Below are 14,855 nucleotides of genomic sequence, written 5' to 3' on the forward strand. Positions count from 1 at the left end.
GACTATACCAGAAAACTATTAGAAATAATAAATGAATTCAGTAAAGTTGCAGGATACAAGATCAATATACAGAAGTCTGTTGTATTTCTATACACTAATAATGAACTATCAGAAAAAGAAATCAAGAAAACAATCCCATTTACAATCACATCAAAAAGAATAAAATACCTAGGAATAAACTTAACCAAGGAGGTGAAACCTGTACTTGGAAAACTGTAAGACACTGATGAAAGAAATGGAAGACAACACAAGTAAAATGAAATATATTCCATGTTTATGGATTAGAAGAATTAATCATGTTAAAATGTCCATACTACTCAAAGCAATCTACAGACTCAATGCAACCTCTATCAAAATACCAATGGCATTTTTCACAGAAACAGAAATAATCCTAAAATTTGTATGGAACCACAAAAGACCTCAAATAGCCAAAGCAATCTTGAGAAAGAAGAACAAAGCTGGTGGTATCACACTCTCTGTTTTCAAACTGTACTACAAAGCTACAGTAATCAAAAACAGTATGGTAATGGCACAAAAATAGACACATAGATCAATGAAACAGAATAGGGAGCCCAGAAATAAACCCATGCACTGATGGTCAATTAATCTGTGACAAAGGAGGCAAGAATATACAATGGGGAAAAGACAGTCACTTTAATAAGTGGTGTTGAGAAAGGTAGCCAGCTACATGTAAAAGAATGAAACCAGATCATTTTCTCACACCATATAAAAAAATAAACTCAAAATGGACTAAGACCTGAAACCATAAAACTCCTAGAAGAAAACATAGGCAGTATGCTCTTTGACACTGGTTTTAGCATTTTTTTTTTTTTGGATGTGTCTCCTCAGTCGAGTGCAACAAAAGCAAAAATAAACAAATAGGACCACATCAAACTGAAAAGCTTTTGCACATTGAAGGAAACCATCAACAAAGCAAAAAGGTAACCTACTGAACAGGAGAAGATATTTGTAGATGTTATGTCTGGTAAGGGGTTAATATCCAAAATATATAAAGAGATCATACAACTCAAGTAAAATAAATCTGATTAAAAAGTGGCAGAGGACCTGAATAGGCATTTTTCCAAAGAAGACATACAAATGGCCAACAGGCACACGAAAAGATGCTCAACATCGCTAATTATCAGGGAAATGCAAATCAAAACCACAATGAGACAGCGCTCACACCTGTCAGAATGGCTACTTTCAAAAAGAAAACAAATAACAAGTGTTGGTGAGGATGTGGAGAAAAGGGAACCCTGGTGCCCTGTTGGTGGGAATGTAAATTGGTGCAGCCACTATGGAAAACAGTATGGAGGTTTCTCAAAAAATTAAAAATAGAACTACCGTACAATCCAGCCGTTCCACTCCTGGATATTTATGCAAAGATAAATGAACCTAAGTGTCCACTGATAGATGAATGGATAAAGAAGATCTCTCCCTCTCTCTCTCTCTCACACACACACACACACACACACACACACACACACACACATACGCACACACACAGAGGAATAATATTACTCAGCCATAAAAAAGAATGAAATCTTGTCGTTTGCAGCATCACGAGTAAAAGTGGAGGGTACTATGCTTAGTGAAATAAGTCAGAGAAAGACAAATATTTTATGTTTTCACTTATATGTGGAATCTAAAAAACAAAACAAATGAACAAATATAACAAAATAGAAACAAACTCACACGTACAGAGAACAAACTAGGGGTTGTCAGAGGGGAAGTGGGTAGACGGATGGGTGAAATAGATGAGAAGGATTATAAACTCCCAGTTATAAAATAAATAAACAAGTCATAGGGACGTAATGTACAGCACAGGGAATATAGTCAGTAATATTATAATAACTTCATATGGTACATAATCTATAAAAGTACTGAATTACCATGTAAAAAAATACCATGAGGAAATTAATTTCTTATGACTTCAGACAGGTTATTAAATTACCTTGGAAAACTCTACTAAATACACAAGGTTAATTGCTTTGAGCCTACCATGAAATAAAATCCAAATATTTGAAAAAAATAATAAATAAACTAATTAAATGTGTTTTTAATGATTGAATTTCTCACTTTTAGAAGTTTCAAAATGATCTGGTATGTTTTGGTACCATATCATTCATTGCTTAAGTTTTGAATCACCCTTTTTATTTAAACATTTGAACTGATTTTACATTCTGTACCTGAAAAATCCATCTCTCAAAGTTTTTGGGGGTCTAATTCTGCTATTTTTTAATCTGTGCTGCCTCTTGCTCATGGTGGCTTATTTCCTTCTATGCTTTAAAGAATTATGAGTTATGTTTGGCATCTTGAGGGAATCCTGTAAAGCCTGAGTTGATAGTTCCACCCTCCAGAGAGGACTTACACATGCTTCTTCCAGGAGCCCTTGAGCATCCCATAGCCAGGGCCACTTTAGGTCAATTTACAATTCAGGTTTCCAGCACAAAGAGGGTAAACTGGAACCACACACTTGGGCTGCTATTCACACAGTAAGCAACAGGACACCTTAACAGCAGTTACCTGTTCTGATTGGTTTACATCTGTGTCCTATATCAGCCATAAAAGGTTTTGTGCACCACCGTTGCCTTATCTGAATAAATGCAGGTTCTTTGTTAAGTTTTGCAGGTCATCTTTTCCCTCTCTAACCAGAGCCCAGGCCGAAGTCGAGAAGTGTTATTGTCTCACTTTACTAACAAGCATATTTAATTTTTTAAAAACAATCGAGCCCACCCTTTAACTCGAGGTGAATGCTATTTTTTTAAAACCAAGCCCACCGTTCAACTCAGGGCAAGCATGCTGAAAGTTCTGGATTTATGTGTGGGGTCTCAGCTGCAATTTCCCACCTTGTAAGCATTTATAAGGCATTATCTCCAGTCTGCAGGCAGCAGTTACCCCAAAACCTCTTGGCTAGATCAGCTGCCCTTTACCTCCCCACCCAAAGGGAAGTGGTCAGTATCCACTCTGGTTTTCCTTCTCCCTACCCCCCAACCAGGGATTTCTCTTACATCTGACAAGCTCATCTATTTTAAAGGATGCTTATCTTATCTAGGAGTTTTATATCGTAGTTTTTAGGATCTCTAGCTCACCATATGGATGGATATACACACTTATCTACAGACAGTTCTAGTGTGGTACAATGAATGCTCCAGCAGAACTATGCACATGGTGCTGTTGTAGCTCAGAGGAAAGAAATGGCTTATCCTAGCACCAAGAGCTCAAGGATGCTTCACTGAGGAGATGGTGCTTAGGCAGAGCCTTCGAGTTGAAATCCCAGGAAGGTGTTTACGCCGTTTTTGGCAGAGGTGGGTGCGGGTAAGGGAGGCTCAACCCATTCTATCCCGTTACGTGCATTAAAGTTCAAAAAAACGATTGATGAATCCTGTCTACTCCACCTCTATTTTGCTTGGTTTCGTGCCAGGGAATTGGGTCATGTGGTGGTGTGCTACTACTATGGGCCAGGTGGCTGTGCTGGAGAGCTCCCAGCAGGAAACAGTGGAAGACATGAGAGATGTAGCAGATCTTGCTCAGAACCACCTTTGGGAAGTACCACCCCCCTTATACCCAATAGCATCTTTTGGTCTCTCTACTAGGAGAGGAGAAAGTAAATAAACCCTTAAAAGGAGCTTCATCTGATCAATCTGGTCAGGGTCCCTGGGTTCCAGTGTCATCTGATCTCTTGCCTGACTGCCACTGCATAGTCTGCCTTTGGAGAGGTTTGCATCCCAAAGCAATCCCCAGTGCCTTTCGATAAGAACTTGGGGAAAACTGTTCTTTTGGACACAGGGTCTTCCCTGCTGCGGAAGGTCTGCTGTTCTGAGCACCTCACTGGACAGAACCCAGCATCGCAGGAAGGTGCCACCCTTGGCCAAAGGATGAAGCATTTCTATCTCATGCGTTGTATATAAAGATGCAAAAACGTTTCATTTGTTTTAGAATGGGAAAAAACCACCAACTTGCTACGGTAAAAGGGAGAGCATCATTTAAGTCATATCTCTCAATAGGCAGTTATGGTATCAATTCATGGTAAATTCTAACCCAGCTAAATATTCCCTCATTCTCTGACATAACATACAGGTCCTAACCCAGGGCATAGAAAGTGAGATCAGCTTCTACGAGCATTACCCATATCTAGTCCCGAAACGTTCTCTTGGAAAATGTCATGAATAAGTCTGACTGTACTCATTTGAGCAGTATGCCAACAGGGAATGTTTTGTTTGTTTGTTTGTTTGTTTAAGAAAAACAAAAGCAACATGAACCTGAACTTCATTACAGTTTTTTGTAATGATTTAATTAGATTTATAGCACTGGGCATATTTATTCTGGCCAGGGACGCTTCTCTCTTCTAAAGGATTGGTTGGCAGAGATCTCATGTGCTTTGCAATTTTTTCCTAATCCTTCGTTTCATCTCCTGGTGAGGTGAGGATAAGCATAATCGTGTTCAGGTAATTGCTTTATCAGATGGTTTAATTGTGCATTCAACAGCACTGACAACAAGAAGGTTATTCTTCCTAACGTGTTTTTAACAAAAGCGCTAACTAATTACATGGCATTCTACTCAGGGCATTTGAGAAGAAGACATGAAAACCTATTCTTCAAATCTTGGTTAAACACATGTTTGCGTATACAACATAGAAATCAGTGGTAAAATACTTAGTTGAATTGCTTCCTTCTGCTGTAACTTCATAACTAATCTGCATGTTGACGTAGACCATGTAAATTCTGAGGATGCATTTCACCGTGGACGGTGTTTGAACATCTGTGCTTTCTGAAAATGTCACAATAAACATTTTACCTGAAAGTTTATCCTCGGGAGCCAAAAAGACTGTGTTATCTTGGTATGTTCCAAAAAGAAAGAAATGCTTAATAGAACTGAGGACAGATGTGTCTCATGATTAGAAGGAAGTATTACAACATTAGGCCAAATGGTTTAAAAGATTTCTGAATTAAAGTGGTGCTGAATCTACTTTATTTTGCATGAACTTTCTCTTTAGCTAGATCACTAACACGTCTGGTATGGACCTGTATTATATGCTCCTTTTTGCCTACCACTCCTAGAAACACAGTACACCTTAACACATTCTTACAGGCTCAAAAGCTAGTGGCATTTAGCTGAAGGCTTTAATGACACAAATACTTAATAATATTTGATATTTTAAAAGGTGATTATGCAGTACACTACTTTAAAATTTTTATTCAGTCCAGTAAATACTCTTTCCCTCTTCTTCTGGTAAAAAATACTACCCTTGATCATAGTGAAGGGTGGGGGTAAAGAGGGTCATGTTACCATAGTATTTGATTAAAGGATGGGCACATGATTCAAAAACAGCCAACTGGAATCCTTCCCTGGGATTGAAACACAGATACTGACAAATTTCTTTGCAGTTTCTAGGCTAGAAGCAAATGAATCAGGGGCTGTCAAAATCCATCTTCCCTGCCAAGGGGAGAGAGCCTCTTGGCAGAATGAAGCCAAGCCGAGATGGACAAAGATGAGAAAGAATTTCCACACTGAATTTCCCCTTCTTTCTCTGAGGTCTGCCCACCCCAGTATACTTGCTAGCCTTCTGTGCCAGTAAATCTTCATTTTTTGATGAAGCCAAGTTGGAGTTCTGTTTCTGTCACTTGAAATCAAAAGCATCCTGATGATACCGCTGGTATTTTATATTACTTTTCAGATGGCATTTCCCTCGTAGAAGTAAAGACTGTCACTCGAGAACCAGACAGACCAGGGTTCCAATATCTACTCTGCTGCTAAGAGCTGTGTTGATCTTGGACAATGTTTTGCAGCTGCAGTTTTCTCCTCTTTGAGACTACTAATAGCCCCTACCTCAAAGGTTCATTGTGAGAATTAGATGGAATAATAGAGGAAGTAAAATAATTCTGTGGCACTTAGTACAATATCACAGTACTTAATACATGTTCAACAATGAAGTACTGTTGTTTTCTTGTTATTGTCACTGTCATCATTTAAAATATTACTACGGTAGAGACGGCTAGATTACTCCAGTATTCACTCTATCCTTCTTAATAACAACACAACTCTCAAATTTCAGCTGGATACGGAGCTACCCAGAATAAACCCACATTCCCCAGCCTCCCTTGCAGCTCTGCGTAGCCCTGTAACTAAGTTGTGCCCAGTAGGATGTGAGCAGAAATGACACATGACTCCCAGACTGTGCCTCCTCCCTCGCCTCCTTCCTACCGGCTGGGGCACAGCAGCCATCTTGGACCAAGAGGCAGAAGCTCAACAGTTCCAATTGTCAGGATGACAGAGCAACAAGGTAAATAAAGGACGCTGGTCACTGACAGTCTGGAGGCAGCATATCAGCCCCAGGCTGCTTATCTTTAGAATGTCTACATGAGAGGGAAATAAAACTGTATCCCATTCAAGCCTCTGTTCTGTTTGAATTTTTGCTATAGCAGCCAGAACTAATACACAGTAAACATCTTAAATATTATTTATACTTGTTCCTTCCAAAAACCCTGTGAAAGAGAAAAGGGGACGACAACCAAACAAGGGCAAGAACTCTATTTAAACTAATAGTTGAGGGTCTTCGTACTATGAACACTAGCTTCTCATTATCCAGTGATGCTTGGCTACCACAGACTGAAGAGAGGACAATGAAAATGGACAAGGCCTCAGGGGGAAAAGCAAAGTTGGGGCATCTGCCATGGGGAACTTGTCCCCATACCTCCAACTGTTTAATGTATGAGACAAACTTGCTTAGAGTTGGTTAGATGCCACTCAGTATGTCTCCAAAGTCATAACACCTCTTGTGTTAGCTTTTTCTAAGCAACAGAAAATCAAAATAGTGAAGTCTACGACCCGACTCCCGCATCAGACCATTGGTGTCCGTGTGGTCTATGGGCACACAAGCCGACCTTTTTATCCCCCACTACCACCTGAGAGCATGCAGGATGGGGGCGGGGTACTTACTACTTCTTGGCCCTCCACAGGGCTGCCCAGATGGCAGCATCCAATGTCTTGCCTAATTGCTGCTACACCTCTTGTTCCTGGGGCCATGACCATGGCCATTGGGCTCCAGTTTCCTGATGCACAAAATGTGCAAATGCAAGCCTTCCACCTCAGTGTCCAATCATCTTCTCTTCTGCTTAGTCAGAAGTGAGGCCCTTGCCAATGAGCCATTTGCAAGGGAAGACAATTCTCACCCGGCAGGTTCTATGGAGGCAGGGCTATCTAAAAATGTCCCCCAAAACACCGACAGCCTCGACTCAGCCAAAAAGCAAAGAAGAGGAGCCGCACATAAAAAGCACCCACGCCTGTCATGGATGCAGGGCCATAAAAGTCTGGGGAGACTAAGACATACCGAGCTCGACACTGTCTTGAGAAGGCTTAACAAATCCATGCCCTGGATTGGCTCTGACCCTCAGAACAGCCTGTTCGTGGGAAATGCCGGCCAACAGAGTCTCCATTTGCCAAGAACTTCAAACATGACCTTTACTTCGTAGCAATTGTTCGAAACTATTAAGACGACTCTGAAAATAATATAATCCGCAGCAACAACGTGTTGAAAGAAATGCCAACGCTGTAAGGCAAGCTCTCTCTCCCCCTCCCTCGCGTGTGCACATTCAGAACAGAGGAGAACCATCTTCCTTCACAGCGCTTCTTAACTCTGCATCTCTCTTCTGCATCTAGACAGAAATGAGCCATTTGCTAATTGTTTAACAGCTGTTAATGAACTAAACGTCGTGGGAGGAGGGGAAGAGCAGACAGGTGTTTGCCGGCTTGTTTGTCCATTCCCAGCAGCCGGGCTGATGCCAGCTAGCAGGGTGAACAGGGCTCCCAGGGCCACTCCAAGGGCCCTCCCCTCAGAGGTCAGGCCGTGCAGCTTCTGCCTGGACACGAGCAGTCCCAGCCCTGACGTCTGAGTTCTGGTCAGGTGGGTGCAGGGGGAGAGATGTCAAGGCAGTCCTATTAAAAGAGGCCCAGCCAGGAGACACCTACCAGGGCCAGAACCTGGAGCAGCGGGGCCCTCCACTCCCGCTCCCTTCTGAGTTTCCAGGTCCCCAGCACCACTCCAGATCTGCTCACAGTTTTCCCAAACCGCTCTCCCCTCCAAAGGGAGAGAAAGCTGAGATTGCCCACCTGAAGCCTGGGCTGGCCAGATTCCATCAGCCACAGTGCTGCTTCCCTTCTTACAGGCAAAATTAGAAACTGGCAGCCAGGACCCCAGGAGCCTTCATCTTTCTACGCAGATAACAGCAGAGAAAGGAAAGGCACTCACAAACGACGGGGTCCCTCTGGTTTAGGCTGAGGCCACAAAGCTGCTGGCAAGAGCAACCGCAAGTCCCATTGGGATCCAGATGGTGAAGATGTCCTTCTGCTGAGCTCAACTAAAATGACTCTCTGTATTTGAAATTGAGACAGTCACCAAGTCCAGCTATGACTTCCTGAATGCCTCTTCAGACTGCTTCCCATCCATCTCTGCAACCACAAAACAAGTCCAGGCTTCCAGGCTTGCCCAACCGCTCCCATCCTGCAGCCAGTGTAAGCCAGTGAAAAAATCAAAGTCCTTAATAAGACCCCCAGTGATCTTAGGGTAAAGTGCAACCCCTCTCATTTGGCCTTCAAGGCCCTGGAAAAGTGGCCCCTGACACTTTTCTAGCCTCATTTCTGTGTCTAGTTAACCCCTGTCCCCAATCCCCATGCGACACTGCCATAGTGACACATTCACCGGTTCCTTCAAGAGGGTCTGTGCTTTGTTTCATCTCTTGAGCCCCCTCTTTCCTCTGATGAATGAACTCTCTATACCTTCCACCTCCATTCATACTCCAGGAGACTCTTTCCAGCCTTGAGATCTCAATGGGCCATCACTTCCTCTAAGAAGACTAGTCACACCTCCAAACTGGCTGAGGAGGCCCTGTTCTGGGTCCTGCAGCATCCCGAACATCCCTTATCTGAACACCTATTTTAATGAAAGGACACTGCTTTGTAATCTGTCTACCTTCCTTGTAAGTTCCGTGAAAACCGGGGCTTCGTCTTCTGTCATATCCCCAGTATTTAGCACAATGCATGACACAGAGTAAGAAAGAATTCAATAAACACTTGCTGAATTTCTGGACTCCTTCAGTTTTCCTGGCCAGGAGAATGTGACATCAGGGCAAGTTAAATGATAAGGGTGATCCTTACTACCTAGAAGCCACGTCGAGGGGCAGGGTCTCTACCACATTCTCAAACCAGCTGCGGTGCTGGCCTCCACTTGCCTATTCCCAGCGGGGAGTTTTCTGTTCCTTATCTTTTGTGAGTTATGCTTTGTAGAGTCTGAATATAGAGTCATTTATTGCCATGTAACATCTTATATCCCTTCATCTCAAGATGTTGTGCATTCTTGCAGGTTTTATCTTTGACCTGGGGGAGTCACAGAGGTCTGAGTGGTGTCCCTGATGCCAGGACACTGGAAGAGCCCTGCTACAGACAGAGGCTTCTAAATGCATCCCCACCCCCATTCTAGGAGCTTCTGATTGTTCAGGGCCCAGAAGCAGAAAGCAAGCTTGTTTGATGGAACCCGAAGACAAACACCGGGCATCAAGGACAGAGCTGATACCCACGCTCCTTCCTCCCCCTTCTCCTGTCAGTGCTCCCCACAGACCTCAGATCCATCTGTGAAAGGGTGAACACTTCCCCTGGAGGACTGGGATTATTTATTACACGTTTCCTTGATGATGACGGGACTGGGCTGCAATATATTTTTGCCAAAACTGATTTTTTGTGAATGTGATTTATGACATCAAATCACTCCCAGTTGTGCATGCATCCTGGTCTCATTTGTCCTTTGTTTCTTGACCCCAATGACCCAAAAAAGGCCATAACTCCAGGGAATGGGAAGTCACTTGTTCACTAACAGTTAACTCATTCACTCTATTAACTGCCCATCTACTGGTAGTCCTGTGACAGCTTTGTCTGTGAGACTAACATGTGCTCTTGAACCTCAGTAAAGAAGTGGCCATATGTTTAGGGGCAATAGCTACATCACTCCAATACTGAACCTGACCACTCTGAAATATCCCCCTTGGAAGGAAGTCTCATTGCACACCACGGGGGTTTAGAATTGGTCTTGGCTTCAGAGGTCTTGAGCAGTCAACGCATGCCTTCAGCATGAGTCATTTGATTCATTTCTTTAGGAAAAAGAGAACGCCAACTTTCTGGAAGTGGATAGAAAACTAGGAGATGAATGTCAAAAACCAACACCCACACCATTTTCCACTGCACTGCTGCCCCTCCACCAGCCTCTCCCCTTTGTTTTAACTGGAAGCAGGTGATCACAGATATCCAGGCAAGAGACTCTGAGTGTCAAATTCTGCCACTGCCCTTGACTCTTTGGGCCTCAGTCTACCCCACATGGAGGATGGGGAGAAAGGCACTACAAGTTCGGATAAGAAGGCATCAGGTCTCTTCTCTTGCTCCAAGAAAAGACAGCTGACCAGGTCTGGGAAACTCAGGATTGAGGCAGGTGCAGGAATTCAAGGGCACAAGAGGAATAGCAGGCTGGGGCAGGCTTTGGGGCTCTGCCCAGCAGTATCTGGAAGCCATTCCTCTTTTGAAAAATCATTGCAAAGGAGCCTTCCAAATCCTGGTCCTGCCTCTTAAACAACCTGTAAGCAGGCAACCTTCTCTAACCCAAAAGGCCAACTTTCCTGCTCAAACTGCAGGGGGGCCCTGACCAGCAAACATTTGCAGAGGCATTCCCTGGGCAGCTGACAGCATTTCAAGCCACATCTGACAGGTTATGACTGCTCCTTGTAGCTCAGGGGTCATGGGCAGCTGGCATTTGAAGCTCCTTCTGCGAATGAGAGACAGAGGCGAGCGGGCAGGTTGCTGCTGGAGTTTGATGTGCAACGTGCCACTCGCCCAAACAGCCCTGATCACTCACTGACATTTCATGGCTCGTCTCTAATCGCAGGCTCCAGGATCAGACAGTTCACTCCAGAGCTGGAGGGAATAACTCAACAGCACAAACTGGATCTTCACAAAGACGGAATCATTGCAAAGAGCCTCTCTCTGCCGGGGCTCCAGGCTGGGTGTTTAGCTAAGCAACTTGGCCCAGGCTGGGGATGGCTTATTTCTCTCAATCACTAAGCTCTCGGCAACCCCTTCACTTGAATCCCTGAGGGGTTGCACAGACTGGAACCTCACCATTCCTTCCCCGCTGGGGTCCTCAGTGGCTCTTCTCTCTTATCCATGATACCGAGCACCCACTGTGTGTCCTGTGCCTGGTGAAGGTAGACAGGCATTGTTTCTACCTCTAGGGCCACACACGCTCTTAAGCCTGCCACTTAAGGCAGACGTGGGCAAGAAGGCACTTACAGTAGCAAGCGTCCTGCAAGCCTGGCATTGCCTCACCACCTGCTCACTTTCCAAGCTTTGGCTGAATGTCTCCTCTTGGACTGTCCTCACATCCGCCCTCTCCTCCTCATCCCCTGTGCCTCTCCCCTCACTGTCACAGCCACCAATAGGGCATCCTCTTAGCTCTTCAAACTCATCGTCCTGCCTTAGAGCCTTGGCCTATGCTATTTCCTCTATCTAGAACATTCTACCAATGCCCCCTCTCAGAGTTGAAAGGACACCTCCTCAGAAAGGCCTTCTCAGCAGGCAACCTTCTCTAACACAAAAAGCCAACTTTCCTGCTCAAACTGCAGGGGGGGCCCTGACCAGCAAACATTTGCAGAGACATTCCCTGGGCAGCTGACAGCATTTCAAGCCACAGCTGACAGGTTACGACTGCTCCTTGTAGCTCAGGGGTCAGGGGGAGCTGGCATTTGAAGCTATAAGCACTCTGTCTCTCTTTCAGAGCACCACATGTATTTGCTTGGTACCAGTTACCAAAATTTGAAGTTACCTATTGATTTGTGTGGTCAGTTATTTCTGTCTGTCTCCCCTACCAGAGTGTAACCTCCAAGTGAGCAGGGATGGCGTCGGTCTGGCTCCCCACTGCCCTTCCATGCTCTGCACAGTGCCTAGAACAATGACAAGTGTCCAAGAGACAGTTGCTGGACAAACGAATGAAGGATCTGTCTAGAGTAGGTGATTACGGAGACAGACTCTGGAGGGCTGTGCTGTTGACGGTGAAGGGTCTCAGCTTAGTTGCGACCGCAAGAGGAGAGCTATCCATACATTTTAAGTGGGGGAGACGTACAAACAGACTTTTATTGCAGAATTACCCTCACCTCTTATGTCATGTGGAAATGGATTTGGGGGGCCGGGGAAAGGCAGACTGGAGGTAAGGAGTCCCAATAGGCGGTGTCTATAGAAACCAAAGTCCTCACTACTCAAAGTGTGGTCCGTGGACCAGCAGCATGGATGTCACCTGGGAACTTGTCAGAAATGCAGAATCTCAGGCACCACATCAGACCTGCTCTGTCATAATCTGCATTTTAACAGAATCTCCAGGCAATTGTTCACATACCTAGAAGCTGGGCTTTAGGTGAAAGACAATGATGGCCTGATCTGCCTTCGGGGAGTGGGGGACGGATCTGAGTCATCAATGTTATTATAAATGCACTAGTCCAGACAGCACAGGGTGTTAGAAGCAAGCCTGTGGTTCCTTTGGGGTCAGGGAGAGAGGCGAAGCAGGGATGGTAGACACACTCAGCCAAGCTGGGCTGAGTTACTGAGCCAGGATGTTGTGGCTGTGACCCTGGGCAGAGAAGCTGTAATTCACACGGCAGGTCTGACGTTGGGGAGGTGTGGCTTACTGACTCTGGCCGTGAAGAAGAGCCAACTTTCTAATTTCCACTCTATCATAAGTTTCCCCAGCACCTGGCACAGAGCCTGGTGCATAAGAAGGGCTCTAGTGATACCTGTTGAAAGAACAAAGGAACTACCAAGCAGTAATTATGATACTGATATCCTAAAGCAGCTTACACGGGTCTGGGTGCAAGCTAGATGAACCTTCTGGCTTCCCGCTTTGTTACATATATTCCCTTTGGTTAGAAAACTGTGAAAATCCGAGAGAATAAACATCTACTTTCAGTGAATAAAAGTACATGACTCACTCTTTTGATGAATAATAATACATGATTATCATTATTACTTGTAATAATCCTGATAAGCTTCTGAGGACAGCAGGCAGTGAGGGACCCCCAGGTCTATGCAATCTCCATGCTGTAAAGGTCAGGATGGTGAGGGGATCACAGAGAACAGAAGCTATGTGTGCAGTGGGGGAGGGACAGAGGTGGGACCGGCGTAAAGGCCCAAGCCCAAGGACCACAAGGCAACAAGTGACCAGGGAGTCACCAGTTACAACTCTCATCAGCCCCAGACTCCCTTCTGCATATGATCCCTACAGAGAAAACAAGAAGAGAGATAAAAGCGGTGCAGCTCTGGCTGGAGGGGATGGGAGAGTCAGAGCCCAACTCCTCGCCCCCCACCCTGTCTCGGACACGCACACACAACTCTTCACGCCTAGCACTAAGGGTGTGGGAGCGTGTGCTGATTTATATTTGTTGAATGAGAGAATAAGCAAACCCCTGTCGATTCTGTGGTTTCTTTCGTTCATTATCCCACCGAAATGTACCCATTCCCAAACACAAATGGACAACCTTAGCCCAAGGACACTGCCTGGAGTTCCAAGAACAAATGGTCACCTCCTTCCTCCACCCTGGTGATCCCTGCTTCCCTGCCTGCAATTCCTTTTATTAGAGCCCAGATGAAATGCTCCTCCTCTGTGAAACTTCTCCTCCTTGCTCCAGTAAGAATAAATAGACCCACTTTATGCCTAGTCCCTTTTTCTATGAAACCATTTTCTCTTCACTGGTTTGAGTTAAAATGACCTGTCACCATACTAGCAACCCTGCCCCCCCACCGCATTAGACTGTAAGCCCTGAAGTCCCCAGAGAAAGGAACAGCAGCCCCTCTAGCCCCAGGACCTGGTGTCGTGCTGGATACATTCTAGATACACAATAAATGCAGCTTAAACGTGTGCCGACATCATACACCTCCCTATCACCATGCTGTCTGTAAGGCAGGCATCCTGGGCCTCCCTCACATCTTTGCTCCCCATCAGCTGAGCTTTGGAACAGCTTACTTCCTCACCTCCTCCAGGAAGCTGGCCTAGATTCACTTCAGGATCACACACCACTCTCAGAATCACCCTTCCCCTAAGCCCTTGATCACTCCAGTTACATAGGAGAGAACACTTTTATCTTGTCTCTTAGGCCAAAGAGTCTGTTCATGTGGCAGTTTCTCAAGGGCAAGCCCCAAAGTCCACCGAGATTCACAGGCCCCAGTTTTGGCCCAGAGAGCCTTGTCAGAACAAACAGACACAGAGTACTTTTTGATGACAAAAAAGAGAACGAAGAAGACTGACCTTGGACGTGTAGGTGTGGCCGTCGGAGCCGCAGACCATGGCTGACTGTGCCGTGGGACAGGGCTTGCACTTGACCAAATTCGAAGGTCCAACCCAGTGTCTGTGGGCTACATTCCCCTTCTTTTGCCTGAGGATGAAAAAAAGAGGGCATAAAGTAACTGAAGCTCTGGTCTCCATGGTCTTTCCTCCAGGTTACCTGGATACAGGCCAAATAAATAAAGGCTGGTCAAATAGCCAGGCACATCCTGAAGGCCCCTGGCCAGCACCCCCATTTGTTCCAACTTGCTGGCAGGGGGCAGGAGACAGTTCCAAAAGCCTAGGTTCAACCCACCAGATGGATGGAGGAAAGCAATGTGGCCATTAAAAATGCTGTAAACACATGACTTATTGACATGAAAAGACATTCACAACACACTAAAAAGACAATGAGAGAATGACTCCGTCAGCTTCCCCAGCGCCCCATCTGGGTTGTGGCAGATCGCAGGTGTCCCCAAACAGCACCCAGAGCCTCAGACGCCTCCGGGG

At 45.2% G+C, this 14,855-nt stretch overlaps 1 protein-coding gene across 1 annotated transcript in view; it reads right to left on the bottom strand.

Annotated features, from left to right (window-relative positions):
* Positions 1-14,855, bottom strand: part of SPOCK1 (SPARC (osteonectin), cwcv and kazal like domains proteoglycan 1) — a 550,861-nt gene that overhangs the window by 121,520 nt on the left and 414,486 nt on the right. Inside the window, exon 5 of the mRNA XM_082379674.1 lies at positions 14,331-14,457. Coding sequence (XP_082235800.1) covers positions 14,331-14,457 — 127 coding nt within the window. The remainder of the gene's footprint in view (positions 1-14,330; positions 14,458-14,855) is intronic.

The sequence above is a fragment of the Balaenoptera borealis genome (assembly GCF_965194805.1).
Source record: "Balaenoptera borealis genome assembly, chromosome: 2".
NCBI lineage: Eukaryota > Metazoa > Chordata > Mammalia > Artiodactyla > Balaenopteridae > Balaenoptera > Balaenoptera borealis.